Source organism: Podarcis muralis, chromosome 2, assembly GCF_964188315.1.
Source record: "Podarcis muralis chromosome 2, rPodMur119.hap1.1, whole genome shotgun sequence".
In the NCBI taxonomy this organism is placed as follows: domain Eukaryota; kingdom Metazoa; phylum Chordata; class Lepidosauria; order Squamata; family Lacertidae; genus Podarcis; species Podarcis muralis.
Window position 1 is genome coordinate 81062181 of NC_135656.1, and position 24062 is coordinate 81086242.

At 41.0% G+C, this 24062-nt stretch overlaps 2 protein-coding genes across 6 annotated transcripts in view; one reads left to right on the forward strand and one right to left on the reverse strand.

Moving 5' to 3' along the window:
* CACNA2D3 (calcium voltage-gated channel auxiliary subunit alpha2delta 3) overlaps positions 1-24062 on the forward strand; it is a 487740-nt gene that overhangs the window by 386350 nt on the left and 77328 nt on the right. For all 5 annotated transcript variants that reach the window (XR_013391978.1, XM_028719075.2, XM_028719076.2 and 2 more), the window contains 2 exons: positions 685-806; positions 1445-1525. Coding sequence is in view for 4 of the 5 variants with exons in the window: in XM_028719075.2 (XP_028574908.1) it covers positions 685-806; positions 1445-1525 (203 nt within the window). In the remaining variant the exon portion in view is untranslated. The remainder of the gene's footprint in view (positions 1-684; positions 807-1444; positions 1526-24062) is intronic.
* LRTM1 (leucine rich repeat transmembrane protein 1) lies at positions 11379-19470 on the reverse strand. The gene is made up of 3 exons (XM_028719949.2): positions 19464-19470; positions 16907-17503; positions 11379-11815 (listed from the first exon to the last, which is right to left on the reverse strand). The coding sequence occupies exons 1-3, from the start codon at positions 19468-19470 to the stop codon at positions 11379-11381; spliced, it is 1041 nt and encodes a 346-aa protein (XP_028575782.2).

Below are 24062 nucleotides of genomic sequence, written 5' to 3' on the forward strand. Positions count from 1 at the left end.
TTGGAGGACTGCTTTTTGAAAAACACAAGCCCAAAGCCCTTCTGCGCACATCTATTTCTTTGGACAAAATGTTTTGTAAAATAAAATCACACCCCACCCCACCCCAAAAAACCTGAAAAGCAATGGCTCATCATTGTTTCATGCACTCCTTTTTTTGGTTTTTCTCAACACGCATGCTACTTTACTATTATTATTTGTTATTGTATTTATTTGTCGCTTCTTACACCAAAGGGTCTCAAAGCAACCTACACAATCAAAACTGAAATAACAAAAATACAAATACTGAAACCAAATATTGAAACATCAATAAAGTAAGGCCTAATGTGCTTTTCTGTTACGCTTCCTGGAAGATGTTCATTGCTTAGTTACTGGGGCTACCTACAAGCTGAGGAGGAGACAGGTTTACCAGCTCCTGTGTCTTAGCAGCAGCTATGCTTATTCACTGCAGCATGTTTATTTTAGGTGCATTCCACCTGGGAAGGTATTATAAACACAGTTGTAACCAGGTGCATGTGGGACTGCCATCCTGGTATCTAGAGGGTAGCTTACATTATTTTAGAGTTACTTTCAGAAGAACTAAAGAAAGAAAGAAGGAAGGAAGGAAAGAAAACTTTTGTTTTTTAAGGAGCTTGAGATGTAAAAAACCAGAACAAGCAAACATATTATGTTTTCTTCTGTTTCAAGAGACTTCTTGACAGCTGGAGACAAGGAGAATATTTTCAATGCTGATCATTTCCCGCTTTGGTACAGAAGAGCTGCAGAACAGATACCAGGAAGCTTTGTCTACTCAATCCCTTTCAGCACAGGTTTGTCATTTAATTGTGCTTCGATTCATAGCTAATTCATACACTCAAAACCACTTTGAGAAACACGTGAAATGTGTGGTATAAAACCTTTAAGTAAATAAAAAGAAGGAAGGAAGGAAGGAAGGAAGGAAGGAAGGAAGGAAGGAAGGAAGGAAGGAATTGCACCCATCAATCCAGATTGGTACCCAATATTTCTGCTTACTTAAAACTACAGGCAGTTAAGATTTGCAGGATTTAATTTAATATTATGCTGTAATTTCACAGTTTCTGATTGCACTGTGCACACAAAGAACTGTTGTTTAGCGTGAACACACAAATATACTGGCTTCCAGGGGGGCAGCCACAGTCCTTTGAGCCCCTCCCCAGTCCTTTGAGCTCAGCACGACCTAGCTACTAAACAAATGTGTGGTTTAGCATGTCATCTGAATGTGGGGTCATGGTTAATCTCTCCCCTCCTTAACCAAGGCTTGTTCTTGGTTACAGATTATGGTTTAGCAGGATAGAGCTTGACTACAATCTCCAGTTCAGATGACATGCAAAGCTTATTTTAATCTGCTACTGTGAAAACATACCACCACTTGTTTAAAAATACATAGTTAGAATCTTAATTTGAATAACTGCTTCTTTCTTTATTGTAGAAACAGCAAACAAAAGCAATGTGGTAACAGCAAGTACTGCCATTCAGCTTCTAGATGACAGAAAATCTCCAGTGGTAGCAGGTAAAAATTATTGCTCCTTTTCTATATCAATATTGTAAACAGGCTTTGCTTTCTTATGCTACTTAGACTTCCTATAAAAATTCTCACTTAAAGACTGTTTTAGAAGTATGTTCAATGAAGTGCAACTTAATGACCTAATGTCTGGACCATCGCAGGCCTCCTCACCTTAAAATGCTTGATTCTGAATGCCCTGAAGACACAAAAATCCTTCATTATAAGTTGGAAGGGGTTTAATTTGCATTAACAAGGCAGTATTTACGGAAATTTCAGTATGGCAAATCTGAAATCACAAACCTTTCTTATTATAAATTTTAATTAACATAGGTGGACCCTCATTAGTCATACCTGTGTATGAGGTTAGCTGCAAATGTATATATTGAGAATAACAATATATACAACTGGCTTAACAGGAACATCAATGGACAACAGTACTTCTGAAGCAGCACTGGAGTTCACCAGTGTTTTCTACAAGCTATTTCATACTCAATGTCCTAACTTCCTGATGTTGTTGCCATCAGCCCCAGCCAGCATGGCCAAGAGTCAGGGTTGATGGGCACTTATTTCTAATATTTGTTTGTTTTATTCCCTTAATTTATTGACCACCCTTCATCCAAGGATCACAGGGTGGTTTACGGGATGTAAATACAAAAAACACATAATAACAAACAAAACAATGCCTCCCCCCAACACACAGTTTATAAGGCCATAGATGGTTTAATTAGCCAAAGGCCTGGGAGAAGAGGAATGTTTTTGCCTGGTGCCTAAAGATGTGTCATGAAGTCACCAGGTGAGCTTCTCTGGGGAGAACATTGCACAGCGGGGAGCTACTGCGGAAAAGACCCATTCTCATGTTGCCATCCTCTTACCTCCCATGGAGGGGGCACACAAAGAAGGGCCTCAGATGATGATAGTAGTCGCACCCGCCCTGTGAAACACCTTCCCATCAGATGTCAAGGAAATAAACCACTATCTGATTTTTAGAAGACATCTGAAGGCAGCCCTGTACAGGGAAGTTTTTCATGTGTGATGTCTTACTGTGTTTTAATTTGTTGGAAGCCGTCCAGCGTGATTGGGGCAACCCAGCCAGATGGGTGGCATATAAATATATTATTAGTATAGCTACTACTATTACTATTACTGTTGCAGGGTCTGGGTTGGTTCATATGGGGCGAGGACGTTCTTGAGGTATTACAGTATTTAGACATTTAAGGTTTGAACTGGGCTCAGAAACTGATTGGCAGCCAGTGCAGTCAGGCCAGGTTGGGTTTGATATGTCCAAACCATCTTGACCCTGCAAGCAGCTTGGCTGCTGAATTCTGCACCAGCTGAAGTTTCTGAACTGTCTTCAGAGGCAGCCCTGTATGTTGCAGTAATCTAACCTAGAGATTACTAGAGCACAGAAAACAGAAGTTAAGCTATCCCTGCCTAGGTAGCTGCGTAGCTGAGCCAGCAGCCGAAGTTGGTGGAAGGAGGTGCAGTCCGGCCATATCTGAAGAGCACCAAGCTGGCTGGATCTGGGATACTCCTTATGTAATGATACAAATGTGAATAGTGAAAAAGTATCTTTAAATTGTGGTGTGAAAAGCAGTATTTTGAGTCAAACCATTCTGAAATACATCTTTGCTATTCGCAAACCTTTCACTCCCCCACAGCAGTCTTATTCTTCGCTTCTTATGGTGTTCTCCCCTCCACATTGTAAAATTATCAGTCACTGTGTAGTGAAATCCATGCAAATATGAAAGAATCCTTTCCCGTCTACAGGTTGAGATGAGTTATCTGGGCTGCTTAAAGAGAACTTGAACTTTCAAGAGTGGGACTGGGCTACCATATTATCCTGGTGTGGGTGCGCATCTTTAAGTTGGCCTGCGTCAGTCAGGTACAACAATCCACCCTCCCACCCAACTTCCAGAGTACTGGATTTCCTGGTTGCTGTTCAAGGCAAAGTAGGCGTTTGGGGTACACAAAAAGTACAGACTTTGTATATGATCTGGTGTGTGCATAGAAAGAGGGCCTGAGGCTGAAATGTTACTGGGGGCAGAGCCAATAGTTGAATAACCAAATAAGAACTTGGTTCATGTAAAACTACAATGTAAATTGTAGCAATGTTTTCGTTTTGTAATGAACAGTGCCAGAACAGTAATGCTGCATTTTATTTATATCCAATATAGCCACGTTCTTCCCTGTGTGCCTTTCCCTGCTGTTTTGTTGCTGTTGATTCTTACGTTCAGTTCACTGCATTCCCACAACACTTTAAAATCACAAAAAGAGTACAGTAGTGCACATTCTAATCATAATGTACAGCTTTTTTCAAGCAGTTTTGCCTGATATAAACATTTTTGCAAGCCGTTTCTCCCAACATAATGCATTTGTGTCTTGTTTTCATACATGAATGCTTTTGGAGGGGGGTGAAGAACTGCATCACAAAATTCAGAGTAGTGTGAATTTTAAAGATAGCTGTTCAAGGAAGTGTGAATTAGTTGGTATTAAAATGCAAAATGAACAGAACTTTCCTCTAACCTTACTGGTGAATAATATTTGAGTATAAGGTACCGTTGATGATAATGATATCCAAAATGTTAAGAAATGGTATATGAAACTCAGTTGCTGTAAGTCATTTGGGCATTTGATATGAATATTGGCAAATTATCCCAAGGCCAATAAGCTTTACACACTCCTCTAGGCAAGCAAGGCTGCCTTTGCCCAAGTTCTGCTCACAAACATTTGATTAGGGATACTTGCATTTGCGAGAGTCCCCCTTACATGTTCAAATGTTTACAACTTCCGTAATAATAATAATAATAATAATAAGAAGAAGAAGTAGTAGTAGTAGTAGTTGGGAGCTTGCGTTCTGGGAAAGCAATGCTGGTTTAGAGATTCCTTGCAGCTGTCAGGTGTGCTAAGGACTCCTGGTACATCCTTATTCTTGACCCCTCATGGCACGGAGGTGGGGATTTTGGCTGCGTGGAACTTTCCCACTCTCGGCATACAGTGGTGAATACACCCAACATGTGTCTTAATTTATCAAGGCAAACTTGTTGTTAAATAACTTTATTGCATGCTCATATCACATATTAAGCATGTCCAAGCTAGGAATGTCCACTCCCACATAATTGTTTCAATCAGCGCTGTTTATGATCTGTCACAGTTCTGCTGTTATTTGTCTCACTGTCTACTAGAGCAAATGTTTTTGAAATTAATTGCATAATTAACCATTATTATTATTAAGTAATATCTCATCTTTCTCCCTGACAGGGACTCAGGTCGGCTTATTATTATGTTATCATATGTTAGCATTGAATTGTTCCACACAATTCATTTCAGTGCAGAGGAAACAGAGGGCAAATTGCAGAGCAGTGGGGAGAACAATCAATTACATATCATTATGTATCCTTTGTGGGTTGAAAAGGATCACAACAGTGAATACTGATCGTATTCTCTAGACTGAATTGTATTCCGGGAATGGGATGGGTATGTTAATGTTGGTAATTTCTGTTCCACTTTCCATTTTTGCTGGAATTCTCTGACATCCCTAGCCCAACCACACAGCTTGAGGATCAATGCAGTCCTGATACACTACCAGGACACACTGAAAGGATGACTTTTATTTTTGCTTCAATGCATTTTTACAATATTTGGTTGTTTTAGAGAGCCCTCCCCACAGGGAAATGTAGCAATGAATGTCTTTGCAAGTCAGAAAAACTCTAATGTGCGTCTAAGAAGATTATACAACTTTCAACCAATGAAGGAACACTTGCATATAATACATGTTTAGTGTTTCAGGATGTGCTAAAGTAACATTAGACTTTTTGAATGAGAAGCATTTTGAAGAGCAGGAGATGCCACTGAGCATTAATTGCACATTAGCAGATGCTCTGGTTATCTTTCACTGAAGATAGGATGCTGACCATGTGGTCTGAATGTCATCAAACACTTTCCTTTCATAATGGGAAAGGTTACAGCAAAAAAATAGTTTATTATTAGATAAACTGGCTTGTGAGAAGAACAGGTGCTCTTCACCACAATATTAGTTACCGGTACTTGGAACTGTCCTCTGAGTTCTCTGAAATCTTTCTAACTCATTGGCTGCACAGAAGCTAAAACTGAGGGTCATAACCAAGTGGTTAAGTGTACTTAGGAACCTTTTGTGAGAGAGTTTGTAGAAGACTTAAGAAAAACAAACAAACAAAGGTGAATAATCAGATTGCCGCTATCAACATTTTTACTGGCATTCCAAAAGAATTTTAGAACACCAATGTTGATTCTTTGCCAAGTCGTATATAGATTAGGGGTGATCAGAAGGCAGACCAGGATGTGCTAGTAGACTCCCAGCTGTTTTATTTATTAAATTTATATCCCACCCTTCCTCCCAAAGGAGCCTAGCTGTTTAACAATAGCAACAACAAAACAGCAAATGAAGAAAGCTAATCAAGACTGGACTTTTGTGGGAAAGGTCTATGAAATCACTTTCTACTGAAGATAAACGCTTAGAATGCGTTCAGAGCCACCCTGTTCAGAGCCATGCTGTTCTAATAGCATGTCTTTAACACCTAGCTCTGAAGTCTGCCTACTCCTGGTTTTATATGCTGTTGCTGGTTTTTCATTTCAATAGAGAAAATATGAAGAAGAGAAAGTCAGATGCCTTCTAGCTTTTGCTATCATGCTCACTATCTTTCTGAGGGTGTATCCTCTTTCTGTGGCTATTTGAGATTTAATTATAGCAGTGAGGTATGTACCACAAAGAAGTATCAGCTGCATTTAACAGGTGTCTTTTCGTTCACTGTTGCTGGTGTCCTCTTAACACAAAGGAAAATATTCTAGGGATGCCAACATACAGTTTTAAAGCACTGTAACCTGCTTAGTAGCTTCAGAATTCTATGTGTGCCCATCACATTCTCCAAGAAATACTGAAAACAGGATCCTAAAACTGAGAAGCCGGACTAGAGCTTTTTAAAAAAATAAACAAAAACCACACCATATTCTTTACTCTCAAATCTCTCTTTTCTTGAAGGCCTTCTTGCATTATTGATTTATTAACAACTTTGACACTAGTTTAGATAATCTATTTCTTCCAGTCTAAAATCTATTTTGATAGACTTTTCCAACAAAAACATGGAAAACAATTTCATTTACAAGCATGAATAATCCTTTGCAACAATATCCGCTCTATTGGAGATTTTCTTTGAGAGCTATGGCTTCGAGGGAAGTGTAAGGGGAAATGCAGTGCATCACAAACAAAATGGAGTCTATGCTACCTTTTTCAATCAAGAAATATATTTACTTGTTACCTCAGAATGCAACCCACTCAACATTGTAATCGTTATATTAAACATTGTCATCTGTAATGGGAAATGGGGAAAGTATCAGAAACATGTTGCCCATTCCACTCCAGTATTGGAACTTTCTGTAGAAGCAGAAGAAGTGAGCCATAGATCAGAAAATTCAATGGGGCCCCATTGACTGCATAGTAAAATAACTATAACTTTTCGAAAATGGTGGAATTTGCAGGTGTATTAGCTGCTAGTGAGTGGGTAACACCTGCAATATTTCAGACAAATAGGTTAAAGAATATTTTGTGGAGTCACCTTTACTTTTCCATTTTAGGGTATACCTATAGCTTGTTTTCTTTGCAAATGAGGGGATGAAGTCTGCCAAAATTCCACACAGATTAGTGCAACAGGGCTTGTGCACAGACTCCTAGAACCCAAGGCACTTTGACCTGCCCCCCAATGTATTTTTTGAGGGACACAGAGCCCCCACTGTTCAGAGGGTGGAGCTGGGCATGGTGCAGCTCTCCCATGTTTTCTGGAGCAATTTGAATAAAAATAGCATACTTCATAGAGGTACCTGAAAATAAATAACCTTCTACATAGGATAGATGCAAGAATTAGGAAGTATGCTGAATGATAAACAGTTTGAGACTTGTGTGTTTTCTGCTCGGTTGGCACCAGCTGAAAAGCTGAGTTCTTTCTACATCCCTTCCAGAAGCACTGAGATTGAAAGTTTTTAAAAAAGAGCCCTGGTAAAGCTATTCACTGGTTGGAAGCTAGATGTGTCTATCAAGAACTATAGCAATTCTTTTTCCTCCCCACTCCCTGCATCCCCAGTCCTTAAAAATAGAGCTTAGGGGTAATATCCTAGTCTCTGTTTGTCTGGGTTGTCTGAATGCCCAACCTAGCTGAAACATAAGAAACCTAAATGATGCAGGCTAAAACTAGACATGATTATCACAATTAATGTGCTACTTTTTTGTAATGTAAATAGCAGCTGTGGAGGAGTTCAACTCTTTCTTCACACAATCCTGACAGAAATCTCATCGAGACTACTTTTTGGATTTCAAGGGAAAATCAAATTGGAGACTTCACTTGGAAAAAATATATCTTCCTAGAGGTGATTTTTGTCAGGACTTCGGTTGTGTCTGAAAGAGAGTTAAACAAGGCTGATCAGGCTTCCCCATGACTGCTATTTGCATAGCAAATATGTGCACATCAATTGCATTCACAATCAGTATCACATCTGGTTTGCTCTTAAATCTCTTATGTTTTCTCCCTGGGGAATGGTGGAAGTCTCTTTAATATTGTGTTATACCACACTCCTCATGGCAGCCATTTTATGCTATGCCATGGGCCCTTGGCAGCTATTTTGTAACTGGTATCCCCAGTGCCCTCAAAATGTGCCCACTAGTATAAAAAAATTGGTGATCTCTGGTATATAAATGGCATGAGAACATAATCTTTATCTAATCACAGTTAAAAATTACAAATGAACAACAAGTATGTTCATAATATATAGCTTCTGGAACCAAAATGGCATAGGCAACTTCTCTTGGAAAGATGTTAAAGGAATAACAACCATAAAATGTTTCTAAATCGGATATAAAATAAAATGTATTTCCATTCTAAGTTTCAGATTCTAGAAAACTGCTTTTGATATTTTTATTTGAGACATAAAATTAAATGAGCCCATGCAGATAATTTCAGTATTTAGGAGCAGATGTTCACACCAGTGCTTTGCAAATTAAGGGCATTCCAGTAGGGATTCCTGCTATTTGGTACCCAATGAGTATCTAAAAATAACTTGCAATGCGTTTGAAAATTATTTGCAAGCATTTGTGGAAGATAATTTGTGGTTCTTATATAGCAAATGGTGCCTTTCATCTAACTACATTAGGCATAAAATGCCCCAAGTTGCAAAACGCTAGCTTTGCATTTGTTAATTTAAATGATTAGATCTATATTTTTCCATGTCTAAAATGTCTGCCGGCATCAGCAGTGTTAGTAAGCATGTTGCTGCAACTAGTTGTTTGTGGACTAAAATGCTACACATAGGCTTAAAGGTAAAGGTAAAGGGACCCCTGACCTTAGGTCCAGTCGCGAACGACTCTGGGGTTGCGGCGCTCATCTCACTTTACTGGCCGAGGGAGCCGGCGTACAGCTTCCGGGTCATGTCGCCAGCATGACTAAGCCGCTTCTGGCGAACCAGAGCAGTGCACAGAAACGCCATATACCTTCCTGCTGGAGCGGTACCTATTTATCTACTTGCACTTTGACGTGCTTTCGAACTGCTAGGTTGGCAGGAGCAGGGACCAAACAATGGGAGCTCACCTCATCGCGGGGATTCGAACCGCGACCGTTCAATCGGAACACATTAAATATTTCTATATAATGTAATGTGCAGATGATTTTAAATGTACAAAGTCAAAAAGGGCACACTGATGCTCGGAGTGGGAGTAGTGTGACAGGGGACACACAAAATGAGTCACAGGTACTCCAGAGCTGGGATGCAGTAGGCTGCGCCTTCATTGCTATTGTTCAGACATCTAGCCAATTTGGCAACTCCAAGACTACGACCAAGTGAGGTGAGATGCAACTCGGTGCTTATGCAGATAAGACCAGCCTTGAGAGAGATAACGGCCTCACAATGAACTCTGCTTTGCTACACCACCCTTTAGGGCCTCCTTGTCCAGGGAGGAGTGGTGTTGCTGGTATAAAAACTTAAATGGGTCTTTGCAGTGTACATGGTTCTCCCTCCTTTTGTTTTACCCTCACAACAACTCAGTGATGTAGGTTAGGTGAAGAAACAGAAGCTGGCCTAAGTTAGGATTGCCATACATCTGGAATTTCCTGGACATATCCTGAATACTGCAGTCGGCAGCAGTATCTGGGTGGAATTGGTAAAATATCTGGGAAAATCCGGATGTACGGCAGCCTATGTCAGCAGTGCCATTTTTGCCAATTTTCCATAAAAATAGCTCAAAATCGGCTCTCTCTTTTTTGCCAAAAAAGCCCAACAACTTTAGTCAAAACTTTGCCCCCCACCCGGAAAAAAAAACCCCCGTCCGAATTTTCACTGCTTGAAATATGGCAAACCTACCTAAGGGCACCGAGCAAACTTCATGGCTGAGTGGGTGTGTCAAATCATTTTGGCTCAAAAAAGAAAAAGGAAAAGGAAAAAAATGTTATTGATGCTGGATCAGGCCAATGGTTTATCTAGCCTACCATCCTGTGATCACAGTGGCCAACCAGATGCCTATGGGAAGCCCACGAGCAGGATTTGAGTGGAAGAGCGCCTGTGATTTCCAGAAGTTGCTATTCTGAAGCATTGCTGCCTCCTCCCATCAAACTTGCTTTTTCCACCACTGTTGCACACTGGGTCAATAGCTTTATCAAGCCATGTATTATGATCCCAAAGTCTCAGTCCTGGTCTGTCACCGCCAGTTCAGACTCCATGAGTGTATTTGTTGGGGTATTAATAAATGACCACAACAAATGAATACTGGGGTTTGAACTATTTAAATCTTGAATTTATCCAAGCATGAGTATCTGAACAGAATTGCTATGAATCTTAAATCACTTTTTACTCCCTCCACTTAACATAGTATTAGAGCCTTAAGATCAGCACATGAGAGAACTACAGCAGGGGTCAGCAAACTTTTTCAGCAGGGGGCCAGACCACTGTCCCTGAGACTTTGTGGAGGGCCGGACTATTTTTTTTGGGGGGGGGAATGAATGAATTCCTATGCCCCACAAATAACCCAGAGATGGATTTTAAATAAAAGCACACGTTCTACTCATGTAAAAACACGCTGATTCCTGGACCATCCGCAGGCCGGATTTAGAAGGCAATTGGGCCAGATCCAGCCCCTGGGCCTTAGTTTGTCTACCCATGACCTACAATAACACACCTTGTTTGCAACTAATGAAACTTGAGTTATTTGTGTAGCTTAGTATTGGCATTGGCAGAGGTGGATTTAGGGCAGCACAACTGGTTCTGCTGCACTGGGCATCTAGACTAGGGGGCACCAGACCTATGACATATTGAATTGAGCAGAAAGGAAGATGAGAGGTGGGGGAGTACCAAATTTTGGCCTGGCATGTGGCGCTGCTGAAATTTGAAAGTCGTCTCTGGCATTGGAGGACTGTAGGTCTATTGTACCTTTAACTGGTATGTGGCAGGTAGATATTAAATAGAGTAAGTCTTTTGGAGTATAGAACTACAATTAGGGGGAAAGCTTCACTGGTTGACATTCCATCTGTTGGACAACTTATTACTGGCTTTATTTTTGGCACTCCACCTCCACCTGCAAAAGAGGGTACAAATCTGCACGTGACATTTGAATATACTTTGTTATGCAAATGTGTGTCTTTGGCAAGTGCAGCCGATTGCCCAATCTACATATGGTATACCAGTGGCCAGAAAAATATTGTTGGCACATCTGTAGTTATATGCAAACAGTTTTGAATGTGGAAAATCAAAATGTAAGAGTAACTAATAAATCAGCCATATTCCGACTCTACTCAGCTTGTTGGGCAAGGGGAGTAGTATATGTTTCTGAAAGCCCATAGCAATCAGTAACTCAAGCCAATGACCTCTCAAACGACTCTTTTTCCTCAAGACTCCTTTTCTCCTTGCCAGAGGAGTTCTTTTCACGGTGGTACTTTGCGGTGATTGCAGCATAAGCACAGCCATACACAGCGGCAGCCAACATCATGAGACATACAATCCCACAGACCACTCCAGTTATTACTACAGTGGCAATTGCATGACGCAAGCTAACGGGCCGTGGCTTTGGTTTCGGTTCACAGTGTGACCGGCTGCTGTCTCCCCCGTGTTCATTGTGATGGGCGAGCTTTGGAGAACTTTTGTGCTCAGAAGTATAGTGAAGAGCATTGGCCTGGTGGACATCGGAAGCTGTAGGAGGGCAGATTCCATACAGTTCATAAGGAATTCTCAGGAGGTCTTTTCCCTTCCGATGATCAGGCGCTGAGCAGATGATACTGTCACTAATTCCTCCTGAAAAGAAGGAGCATTTGTCAAGCTCTTGCTCACTCAGAAGAACCAACCAAACACCCACTAACAAATATAATGAAGAAACTGATTTTTCTCCTGTATAAAAATGACAACCATCTTCTATGCTAATTGGTTTACAGCTAAATTACAACAATGGAAAAACCTCATATTAGTGTGTAGTTTTGTTAGTCATTTGTGAAACTTAAGCTCTCCTTTCATTCATAGATGCTATTGGAAAACAGTCCAACCAAGGAAAACAAATGGTCGTAATAAGGTTGCAAATGGGGGCCCAACATAACCGTGATTAAAGCCAACACGGAGGAAGTTTAAAATGGCCACCATATAGTAGCAGTGTTTTGGAAACCATGGTTAAATAGATGCTGAGCAGAGACAAAAGCAAATTAGGTCCTATTTTAATGTGAGAATAATCAGATGTTTTCCATTCAGTGTCAGAGAGTTGGCCTGATCTGAGTGATGGCATGCCACAAAACAACAATTGTGAAGGAAGTGAAAGGTCTGGGACCAAGAGGGTCTATGTGCTTTTGGTGGAAATTGAGAGCAGAGACAAAGAGCTCAGGAAGTAAAGAGGCTGAGGGAAGTTTCAGTAGGAAGACAAACCAGGAGATAGGACCAGGACGTAGGGGCCCAGAAGATACAATGGCTAAAGAAGAGAGACTAAACAGAGATGGACTGAGGGTAGGAGATAGTTAATGGGTAGGAAATACTACACTTTCTTTGACTGCACTTTATATTTAAACAACTATATGTATAAGATCGCAGAGAAATTAGTTTTGGATTGACTTTACATTGGTTTGTAGGGTTCTGGTTTCTTTTTCCAGGGACAAAAATGTTATCACACATGTCTTCAATCACTTGAGGAGTGAATTTCAGTCTGAGCATACAAAGGGTGGGAAGAATCTCCTATTTTTTCCCATTTTATTGTTTCTGTTTATAAGTATACATATAGGTATAAAATGAAGTGAGCAAAAAGTATGGACACAGAAGTTACAGATATAAAAGTTATATAGTAGTAAAATTGATGTAATATGTCTGTTGCGTTTTGCTATCCCAAGAGTTATTGAATGCGAGCCATTTTTCAACAAATCTGCTTTCTGTCTGCCTTCTTTAACTTGTATATAAAAGGCCCTCCTTGCATATTCAAACAATGTTCGCTCCCATTCTCTCAGACTTGGAATTTAGTCAGATCTGCAGTATTTTGTATGTAGAATTCATGCTGCCATGACTGTAAGATTTTATGTGATTTTTGTTTTAAAAAATGCTATGATGCCCTTCAGTGTAACATCAACATTCTCAGAGCTCACTCCTATGCATGTTTTTTTCAGGACGAAGGCACACTAAGTTCAGTGGAACTCACTCCCAATAAAATGTGCATAGGATTGCACCCCAAGATTCTTACCAGAGAGTAAACACCATTGAGCTGAATGGCATTTAATTTTGATTGCTTAGGATTGTTCTGTACAACTGCAGCCCTAAACGCATTATGTAGGAGTTGAGCTTAGTGGAAATTACTTGTGCATTAAAATGGATACGATTGGGCTGCAGTTTTACTGCATGTTGATGGGATTAGGTAGGAAAGAATAATGGAGACTCAAAATTCAGTCATAATCTTGTAAGAAGATTATTCCGTTGTCCAGCAAATAATTACAATAGGATTGTCCACCACAACTGCTGATGAATGGCTTGGAAAAAATAGAAGAATCATAAGGTAAAGGTACCCCTGCCCATACGGGCCAGTCTTGCCAGACTCTAGGGTTGTGCGCCCATCTCACTTAAGAGGCCGGGGGCCAGCGCTGTCCGGAGACACTTCTGGGTCACGTGGCCAGTGTTACAAAGCTGCATCTGGCGAGCCAGCGCAGCACACGGAAACGCCGTTTACCTTCCTGCCAGTAAGCGGTCCCTATTTATCTACTTGCACCCGGGGCTGCTTTCGAACTGCTAGGTTGGCAGGCGCTGGGACCGAGCAACGGGAGCGCACCCCGCCGTGGGGATTCGAACCACCGACCTATTGATCGGCAAGCCCTAGGCGCGGAGGCTTTTACCCACAGCGCCACCCGCGTCCCCATTAGAAGAATCATATAAAGCTGTAATTCCATGCACAGTAGCCTGGAAATAAGCCCAATTGGACTCACTGTAATGTTCATCTGAGTAGAACATGCACAACAGTGGTGGGGAGGATCTTTTTGTTGGGATACTGCCGGGAAGATGGGGGAATTAGGCAGGCATCAGGCAGGCCCCCAGCTGGCTCCAGCCACCGGCCAGAAGCCGGTCTCCCTTGGAACAGCATCAATTAGCGACACGAGCCTCAGATACACTTAGAGACCCATGCACTCTATCAGCAGAGTGCGTAAATCTTCTCACAGCAGAAGAGGCAGACAGAGAAATGTATAAGCATAATGTCCAGCATTTTATTCAGCATAGTTCAGGAACAGAGGAAAACATGTCTGCTTCCCTTCGTCTCCAGCAGTAACACAAAAGCTATAAACAAACAGAAGTTCCCAGCAAGTGCTGGAAGTAAACAGGCATGTGACATACAATAGTCAAGGGAACCTTTTAAGGTGGAACGGAACTATATCCTAACACTTTTTCACTCCATGGGTGAGATCCTTATCAGGTTCTGCCTCATGGGCCAAATTTGACAGGTGGGCAGTGTGGCTGTTTTGTATTCTGACAACGGGCTGTTAATGTTGCCAGAAAGATGCCATGTGATTAAATTGTATTTCCTGGGACAAAAATATAGCTTCTCCCACAAGCAGAAAGGTTCCTCCTTTGAAACACTGCTTACCACATTTTGTAGTAAGTGAAGGACTACATATTATTATATAACTCCCCCCATCCCCACTGTCCTCCATTGCATCCATCCTCAGCAATTATCTAACTGCACAACTGGACATTTGCACACCAGGCTAAAACTTTTTGTTCTAGTGTACCTTTAGCATAGGTAATATTCAGATTGTTATGCTGTTTTACTTGTGTGTGGGGGTTTTTAAGGTGGACATTTCATTCTTCGTGTGTGTGTGTGTGTGTGTGTGTGTGTGTGTGTTTATATCCATTTGGGGGATATAAAGGTAGGGCAGATTATTTAGTGGATCTGGGAGAGGATTGGGCATCATTAACACAGGATATATCAGTTTGCTTTATGTAAGTCTTACAGGAAAACTGCTAGTGAAATGAAAAATTGCTGGTGGAATATACAACATGTGCTTTTCCCAGATAGCATTGATAGTAACTTGATTTCTATTCATGTTACAAATGTATTGCAGATTAGAACAGTGCAAAGATGGGAAAAGCAAAAAAGGTTCTTAATTTGTCTTGGAAAGCTTTTTCCCCTGAGATAAATTTATGAAGTTATGCTACAAACTTAACAGTTAAGTTATATTCATTCATTATGTTCTTTTGCTTACAAGAAGATGTCTGTATGGAGCATGACTCCAGCAATATATCCTAGGATGTAAAGAAATTACTTAGTAATATTTTAACCGTTCAAGGCTCTTGGAAAGTGATGACCACCTTGGGAGTATATTTTATCCACTACTCAAATTCTGAAATAATAATAATAATAGTTTTATTATTTATACCCCACCCATCAGGCTGGGTTCCCCCAGGAAAAGCAGGAAGTGTAAAGAAACCCACAAGCTCCACCCCCCCAATTCTCTCTTCTACATTTTAGCTTAATCGTGATCTCATGTAGTCTTCTCAAAGCAGTAGCTAAGGTGTCCATCACAGAAGGTAAGAAGGCTGGACTCCTCTAGTTTCATTCCTCAGCCTGCTAACTAGGAAGTTTACTTCTGAATAAATATTTTGAGTACAGAATTGCATGATGTATTGTTCCATGATCAATATATCTGCTCTTACTACTAGTTTGGAACCATGCTGAATTTTGGAAAGATGACAGCAGTGTCTCCACTTGTTTCCTTTGTAAGGGGTATGCTCTTATTTGTGTTAGAAGTGGTTGAATTGATTGAGTTGAAATATGTGTATTGAATTGCAACTATATGAATTGCTTCACATAAAACATCCTGAAGTGATTCAACAATGAAAACATCAGCAATACACACATTTATAACATTTCAAGAACATAAGAGCCTGCTGGATCAGGGCAATGCCCATCTAGTCCAGCATCCTGTTCTCACAGTGGCCAACCAGATGCCTCTGAGAAACCTGCAAGCAGAGCATGAGCACAAGAACTGTGGTTTCCAGCAACTGGTATTCAGAAGCATTACTGTCTATGACCAATGGGGCAGAGCTAAGCCGTCATGACTAGTAAGCCATTGATAGTCTTATCATCCTTGAATTCATTTAATTCAGTACAGATTGGGATAAAAACCAATGAATTGATGTTAGTTGTTGATTAATGTAGGTACAAAGCTCTCTCTCAAGATTCTAAAACTTAGGGTCACCTAAAGACACTGATATGAAATGACAAATAAATAAATAAATTGCTGCCATGATGGCCCCTGGCCCCATGTTTACAGGAAAGGTATAGTTTACAGAAAAGGTCCCAATACTAGCTGCTGGGGGACAAACAACTGTTCAGAAACATCAGAAAAGCATCTAGCAGGTCACCATTACCAACAAAAGATCAGGGTCAACAGATCTTTCGCCTGATCCAGCAAGGCTCTTACGTTGTGGCTTCAGTATATATAACATAAGTGAATGGTCCAGACTTCCCAACATGCTCTTACAGTGTGCAAGTAGCTGCCTTGTCAACAATTTGTTAAAGCCATGTATGTACTACTAAACGTAATATGAGCCCTCTCAATAAGCAGAAGTCATAGCAACTGCTGTATAGAGTTAAGAATGTTGTAATGTATGATATAGGCAACCCTAACCATCATCACTTATTGCTATATTTAAACCTTGTTACACAGTATCAAGTGTAGGAAGTGTATAGGCTATACAGTAAATTCTACATCAGGAAGTCATCCATACTCAGCGACTCCCTCCACCAAATCCATTTTCCATGTTATTAGATGCTCCCTTGAATTAAAACTTCAATAAATAGCGAAGGTGAGATATGTCTTAATGACATTTGCTGGATATACAGTATATGTGTAACAGAGAAAAATTACTTACCTCTATATAAAAAACTTTCCAGCCACAGTTTAAGGCCAAAGACTTGACAATTGCATTGCCAGAAGTTACCCTTAAACAGAACAACTTTCAGGTTTGGGAGCGATTCCAACAGAAGTCTGTCTACTTTCTGAAGTTTATTATGTTTCATAGACAATAAAGTTATGTTCCCTGTATTTTTTCCCAGAGTTCCGGGCATACTTAATATATTGTTGGAGGATAAATCCAGCTCTTTTAGGTGTGAAAGTGAACTAAAAGTTTTGTTGTCTACATATTCAATGAAGTTCTTTGTTAGGTTTAGTATCTGTAGATGTTGCAGTTCTTTGAATGTGCCAGGCAACAGACCTGTGATAGAGTTATTAGATAAATCCAGGATTTTGAGGGCCAGAGTGTCAACAAAAGCACTTTGACTGATTTTCTGAATGTGATTATTTGACAACAGCAATATTTGAGTTTCAGCAGGTAAGTGTGAAGGAACTTCAACAAGCCCTCGATTCCTGCAGTCCACTGTCTTTAAAAAGCGATTACACAGACATTTTGGAGGACAGCCACTCAGCACATCTGTTAGCAAGATGACACTTGAAATCAAAAGCAATGAACCTATGCAATAAGAAAAGAAGTATCAGTGTTACATTCTGCATCTTGTGATGGCAGTTAGTGTATTGAAGATATGTACAGAGTAAGTTTGCATATTTGAATAGCAGGATGAACTGTAGTTATAGTCATAAAATCCTCATGTCATGCATATCAGCAATTTTCTCAAATATACAGTATCTAAATGAACCAAATTTCCATGGGTTGTTGCCAATGCTAGTCCTACTCAAAGTAGACCAATTGAAATTAATGATCGCGGATAGTTTAGATCCATTAAATTCAAAGGGTTAGCTCAAAGCTTTGTTGGGGAGAATCCTAAAACTTTGTCAGAAGTGCAAATGTGCCCTATGAATTTTACACCCAGCATAGTAAATGAATTCCACTGACAGCATGGAGGGCTAGAAAACATTCAGCAGACTATTTTCAGTGGAGCGTAATTGTAATTTTATTTTTATCAGTATTAATGGTTTGGTCAAGCCTCATAATAAAACAGCAGGTCCAACTGCTGCTTAAGGAATTTTTCATCCATGTTACTTATTCACTGATGATCCTCGCATTGGCTGCTCCCTGGGAGACACTAAGACCATGGTTAAGAAAAACACTTAAACCAGTGGTTAACTTTAAGACTATGAGTGGCCTTGTTTACTTCAGCAAGTCTTTCTCAGCTTCTTACATTTCGTCATGTGATCTGTAGTCACCCCGATCTACAGCATTCTTAACCGTTTAGAAATTTTCCAGCCTTCTAGAGCTTCCTTGTTAAGTTCTATGAATTCCTTTCCAGTGGCTCACCGGCTTGCACATTGAAATGAATAAGATAGCCAACATGCATTAGAGATCTAGACAATATGCACATTTGAGTGAACTGAGTCCGGTGTGTTGAGCAAGTGTCTGGGATGCTTTTCTGGATCAAACATCAAAAAAATAAAACCAGAGGGTTGTATCCAATGCTAGTCCTATTCTCAACAGATCCATGCAAGTGAATAGACCCGACAAAGTTTCATTAATTTCAGTGAGTCTGTTACTTTTTTGTACTGTACGCCGTACAATAACTAGTAACTCTTATTTGAACAAATGTTCTTAAACATCTCTATTGCTGTTATTATCTATAGTTCTATTAATTCTATTACCAATATTTCATATTATGGTTCACTTGTTCGTGTCTATAATCCATAAGCATTCTCTAGTATCTTAAATGTCTCCCTTCTTTGAAACAGTGAATGAAGTTCACACAGTTCCTTACAATGGGACAAACAATATAATGAGTACTATTTTTTATAAATAATATTTCTCAGACAGCATTCTTTGTATGCACACAGTAAAAGCAATCATATACCAGGCAATGATAGCTAAGAGCCATATGTCCAGATTGATAAAAGCTTTCCGTCTCCTTTCATGAATGGTCCCTGAGGCAGATCAGTAGTATCTCTTATTTCTAAGCAGGAGTCTTAAGGGCTTGAGTCTTGTGTACATTTATTTTGGGGTAAATCCCAATGAAATCAGAGGGACTTTCCACTTGGCAAACATGTACAAGGTTTAGCTTCAAGTCAAATAGTATTGAAATATTCAGGAAAAGTCGCTGAATGTAGAACTTAAATTTCCTAAAAGATACAGATATTTAAGAGCCTTTGATTTCATAACCAAGCATGTCAGCCTTCATATGAAGCCATTCACTTTCTGAGATTACAGTTTATCTTGTACATAATTTCTCAAACTTCATTGCCAAAAATAGTGTTTGAAGTCCCCCTACAAATATTTGAACTGACCCTACAAATGTCTGATTATGGTTTCTGAATGTTGCATTCATATAAGGAAGATAGGAGATGCATTTTGAATCAGCATGCTTAGCATGAGGACCTTGAGTCCACACAAAAATTGTGGTCTATTAATTTGTCTGGATTTTATAAAGCATAGTTTATTTGCAAAGTAATACCCCTTCACAATACGTCTACATAAAAGTATATCTTACCTTTCATGGCTGTTCACTTGTTGAGCTTGCAGGTCTCAGTTCAAGTTTTATATGAAGCAATAACTCTCTGTAGCAAAGTTGCTTCACTGCTGCATATGCATTATTGCACTTATTCAGAAAACACAACTGTAGCTGCCATAGGACCTCCAGCTAATCACAGCTTTATAAATGCTGGTTAGTTCCCCCACCCCATTCAATCATGTTTCTTTTCAGATTCATTGACTGCTCGTTTGCTACCCACAGAGATTTCCTATGCCTCTCTTATTAAATCAACAGGCCTTGCAGAGTGTCTGTCAACTTGTGCTAGACAGCTGCAACACAGAAATCATGACCTAATAGCCTAGCCTTTTCAATTATTTAATCTACCTCAAATCCAAGGCACAAAAATAAAGCTGACTTTTTAAATCCCATGTAGTTCTTGATTTCTGTTGGATTGTTAGCCATGCTTTGTCAATCCGTTCAAAATCAGATGACTCTGAACTTGCGTTCCCGCCGTCCTTGGCTGTGATTGGAGGCAATGGGGTGTGTAATCTCAGTACGGGGAGGCCTTCATCTTGATTACATGGTTTTGACCGTGCACTTGTTTACTGTTCTGGGGCTTATACTTTAGATTTCCCTAGGGATTAGCCGTGCTGACAGGATTTTATTGTAAAGGGGGGAAACAAATTTTTGTGTTTCTCTTTTTGAAAAAAAAAATAATGCCCAAGAACTTCAGACATTCAAAATATGAGTCCTTTCTTTTCCCCCAAACAAGAATGAACAGCCTTAACTGATATATGGATTAGCTTTATGCTGCAGTTGTGGGTATAGTGACTTGTGCCACTGCTGCTGAACATGCCTGACATAACTCATCATCGCTTTCACTTATGAGGTTAGGTTGCCATTGAGGGAACAGGAGGAAAACACCCTCCTTCTTCCTCCTAATTCCCTACCAAACCTCTGAATAAGTGCTTGGGTCACATAAAGAACAGGACCAGCCCCTAATACAAAAATGCTAGAAACAGTTTCTCCACTGGTGAATGGGGTCGGGTTGGGTGTCCAGAGGGCTCTCAAGGTGTGGGCTGGGAAGAATTGTGGCCCAATGGATCCAGTCATTTCTCTTAATTCTTAATATAATACTTCCTTCTACAGTCCCACAACTTCACGTTTCCAGTGAAATCTGGCTGCCATTGTCACAGAAGATTCAGCAGAGTACTAAAATGAAACTGATATTTACATAACGGGTGTGTTTTATAGGAGATTTGCCTGGGCCTGCCAGGTCCATTAGTCTTCCCTAATTCACCAGATGTAAAATTCACAGTCCACCATACTCTACTCCAGGAAAATGAGAAGTGAAAGGGGGAAATCCATTTTTTTAAAAAAATCCTGATTGGCTGGCTATCTGCTTGGCCAATCAGAAGTGGGTAAGGGGGCGGCCCACCAGCGTCTAGCACTCCTTTTTGCATTTCCTTGGAGCAGTCCTGGTGTGTTTCTGGTGGGAGAGGGTGACTGTTGAGGCTCCCATTTTGACCAGTAGAGCCCGCAATCCAGAACCCCTAGGTCAGGTAAGTGCAGCGGTGGGGTGGCAATGGGTAAGGCTGAGCAAGCTGGAGCTGCTTGTTGCTGCCGCCATTGCTGGGCCCAGTGGCAGCCTGGGCCTGACTTTGCAAGGTGCAGTGTGCGATCTACCCCAGCGCCTAGTGGATCAGGGCCTTCAGATGTTGACGAGTGGAGCAGGGTCCATTGGCAGTGTCGGTGCGACTCAGCAAGGTGCAGGATGAAATCCACCCCAGTGCCTAGCCAAGCAGTTTCGTCTGGTGCTGCTGACTTGCATCTAGTAAATAACTAAGTGTCTACTCAGAAGAAAGCCGCACTGAGTTCAGTGGGCCTTACTCCCAGGTAAGGGTGTGTGGGGCTATAGTGTTTTATCTGGGCAACCAGGGCTGCTCCGGATAACAAGATCTTTTTGCACCAGGTCAAGTGAGGAACAATGGCTTTTTAAAATTCTCCCATATATACAGAACTCCCTGTGCAGCTTCTGGGCTGTATCTGTAGGTTTCTCCCTCTGTGTCAAATAACTGGGGTCAAATAAGTGTTGTTTACTTTTTATAATACATGGAAGATGGATCTCCCTCGGGAGGTTCTGGATTCTCCTTCCTTGGAGGTTTATAATCAGACGTTGGATGGCTGTCTATCATGGATGTTTTAGTGGAGTTTCCTACATTGCGGGGGGGAGGGGGGGTACTAGAAAGATCACTCTTGGGGTCCCTTCCAGCTCCATGATTCTGTTTTTGTGCTTCAACAATATTTCATTCTGTTCCTATCATTTTATGCCATTGTATTTTGTATAAATTATAAAAATTATAAATAAAACATGTTCTGTTTACAAACATAACATTTAAATAGCTTTTCTACTGGTAGGATGGGGGGAGCATGGGCATAGACATGATTTTTGTTAGGGGGCAGGCTTTTGTTAGGGGGGCAGAACCTCAAATATGTATTGATTTGATTTGTATTGATTTTACTTATGGGTAGTAGCTGTCTGCCCCCCTTGGCCACACCCATGGGGGGCACAGGAAGGAGAGAAGATCAGAAGGGGGCCACAGTAAAAAAAAAAAGTTGGGAAACTGCTTTACTCTACTGAAATGGACTGAGTGGTCTGAGCAGGGAATCTATCAAACACACCCTTTGCAGGTCTCCCATTTATTTCGTTGTCTGCGGAATGGTGCAGCAATAAAACTGCTACCACATTTGCAAAGCTAAGCAGGGTCTGGTATGGTTTCAAGTTGGATGGGAGACTGTGTGTTGAGATTCCTGCACTGCAGGGGGTTGGACTAGATGACCCTCAGGGTCGCTTCCAACTCTACAATTCTATGAATCTATAATGGTTCTAGTCTGGATTATCACAAAACACAATTAGAAACTATTGGTAGCTAATTAAGATATGGTTTATATTTTAGTATTTCAGAGCTGATAGAAAGACTAGTCACCAATACTGCATGCACTTCCATCAGAAAAATTTCCTGGCACCTTTTCTGTTGTCCCTCCTCTTTTCTCTGAGGTGCTGCATCTGGTACCAGATCTGATGACACTAAGGGAAAGTGGGCCAAGCTGAACATGGGCTGGGACATTGCATTCACTCAATATGATTTCTCATCCAAATGTTTGTTCTGCTATTGTAGCATCTGCTAGAGTTTAGCTCATAATGCTCTTGATGAGTGATATGTTGCGAACACTGAAGGGCAAATGACTCTACTGGAATCCTGTGAATGTAAATTCTGTGGCACTCAAGCTGGGCTTCAAACCCCCTGTTTCCTAAAATGGGTATGCACTTCAAGGTCAATACATCTCTGGCATTGTACTGTGTGGATTCCTAATGTCCTATTGGAACCTTACTTGTCTTCTTCAGATGCAGGTATATAATGGGGAGGTGTTAACTGGAGCATGCCTTATTGTCACAGGGTGTGGTCTGAAGGGACATGGGGCCACCACTTTTGAACTTCAGTAGGCTTGAGTCTAGGCAGTCCGTGGATAGACAGTGACATGTATGTGTCTTGAGCCAGTGTGGTGTAGTGATTAAGAGCAGTGGACTCGTAATCTGGTGAACCGGGTTCGCTTCCCCACTCCTCCGCATGCAGCTGCTGGGTGACCTTGGGCTAGTCACACTTCTTTGAAGTCTCTCAGCCTCACTCACCTCACAGAGTGTTTGTTGTGGAGGAGGAAGGGAGAGGATATTGTTAGCTGCTTTGAGACTCCTTAGGGTAAAGATAAAGCTGGATATCAAATCCAAACTCCTCTTCTTCTTCTTGACTCCTGCGCAAAGTACACAGACAGAGGCTCTTACTTGGAAGTAATCGAGCAAGCAATGGTACATGCTTGACAACAGACAGAATTCTCAGGAGTTATGGTTCAGGAGTTCAAGGGTAGGGCAAAAAGGTCAGAACTGGACACAAGTGATGGGTGTTTCCACCCCTCTCCTGTCAAGGTTTTAAAGATGAGTGGCATGCACCCTTGTGAGACTACCTCACCTTGTGGGATTGCACGTGCACAATCCATCAGGGCAGCTCTGCTGCCATCTGTGAAGGCAGTGCCTGGTACTAGGCCAAAAGGCTGCCCTCTCCTGCTCAGGCTCCTGTTCAGTTATTGCTGTTGCCTATTCAGCTCACCTCCTTAGCTGATCAGAGCACTCCCCAGCCTCCACCAAGATGTCCCTCTCTGCAGGAAGTTTGGAGGGGAGAGCTGGCATCTCTGCTTCCCCTTCTAAAGCAATTGAAGTTGGGATAGAAATAGAGGAACCCCCCCCTCCTCCAACCCAGGTTCTTCCAGTTCAGCTAAACTTCCCCTCTGTTTCTTTCTGCTTCTCCATCAGGGTCTGCCAACCCAAACTCAATCCCAGCAGTGCTGTGGGGCTCATGACATCAGGCCACCTTAGTTCCACGATAAAAAAAAGTCAGATGTAAACGCAAGACAATGAATAGATGAGTCTATTTGAATATTCTGTGTGGATTAGGATGATGCTTCCACACTCAAGCTGGTATACCACAAATGAATTATCTCAACAGCCAACAAAAACAGAAAAGCTAGTAGAACCAAGTAACTCTAGCCAGCTGAACCAAAGGC

What these genes read in the sequence shown, in the direction of transcription:
- LRTM1 (XM_028719949.2), bottom strand. An exon ending in GGAAAGTTTTTTATATAGAG is followed by an intron (nt 11,816 to 16,906) that starts GTAAGTAATTTT and finishes CCTTCTTTTCAG; the next exon opens with GAGGAATTAGTGACAGTATC.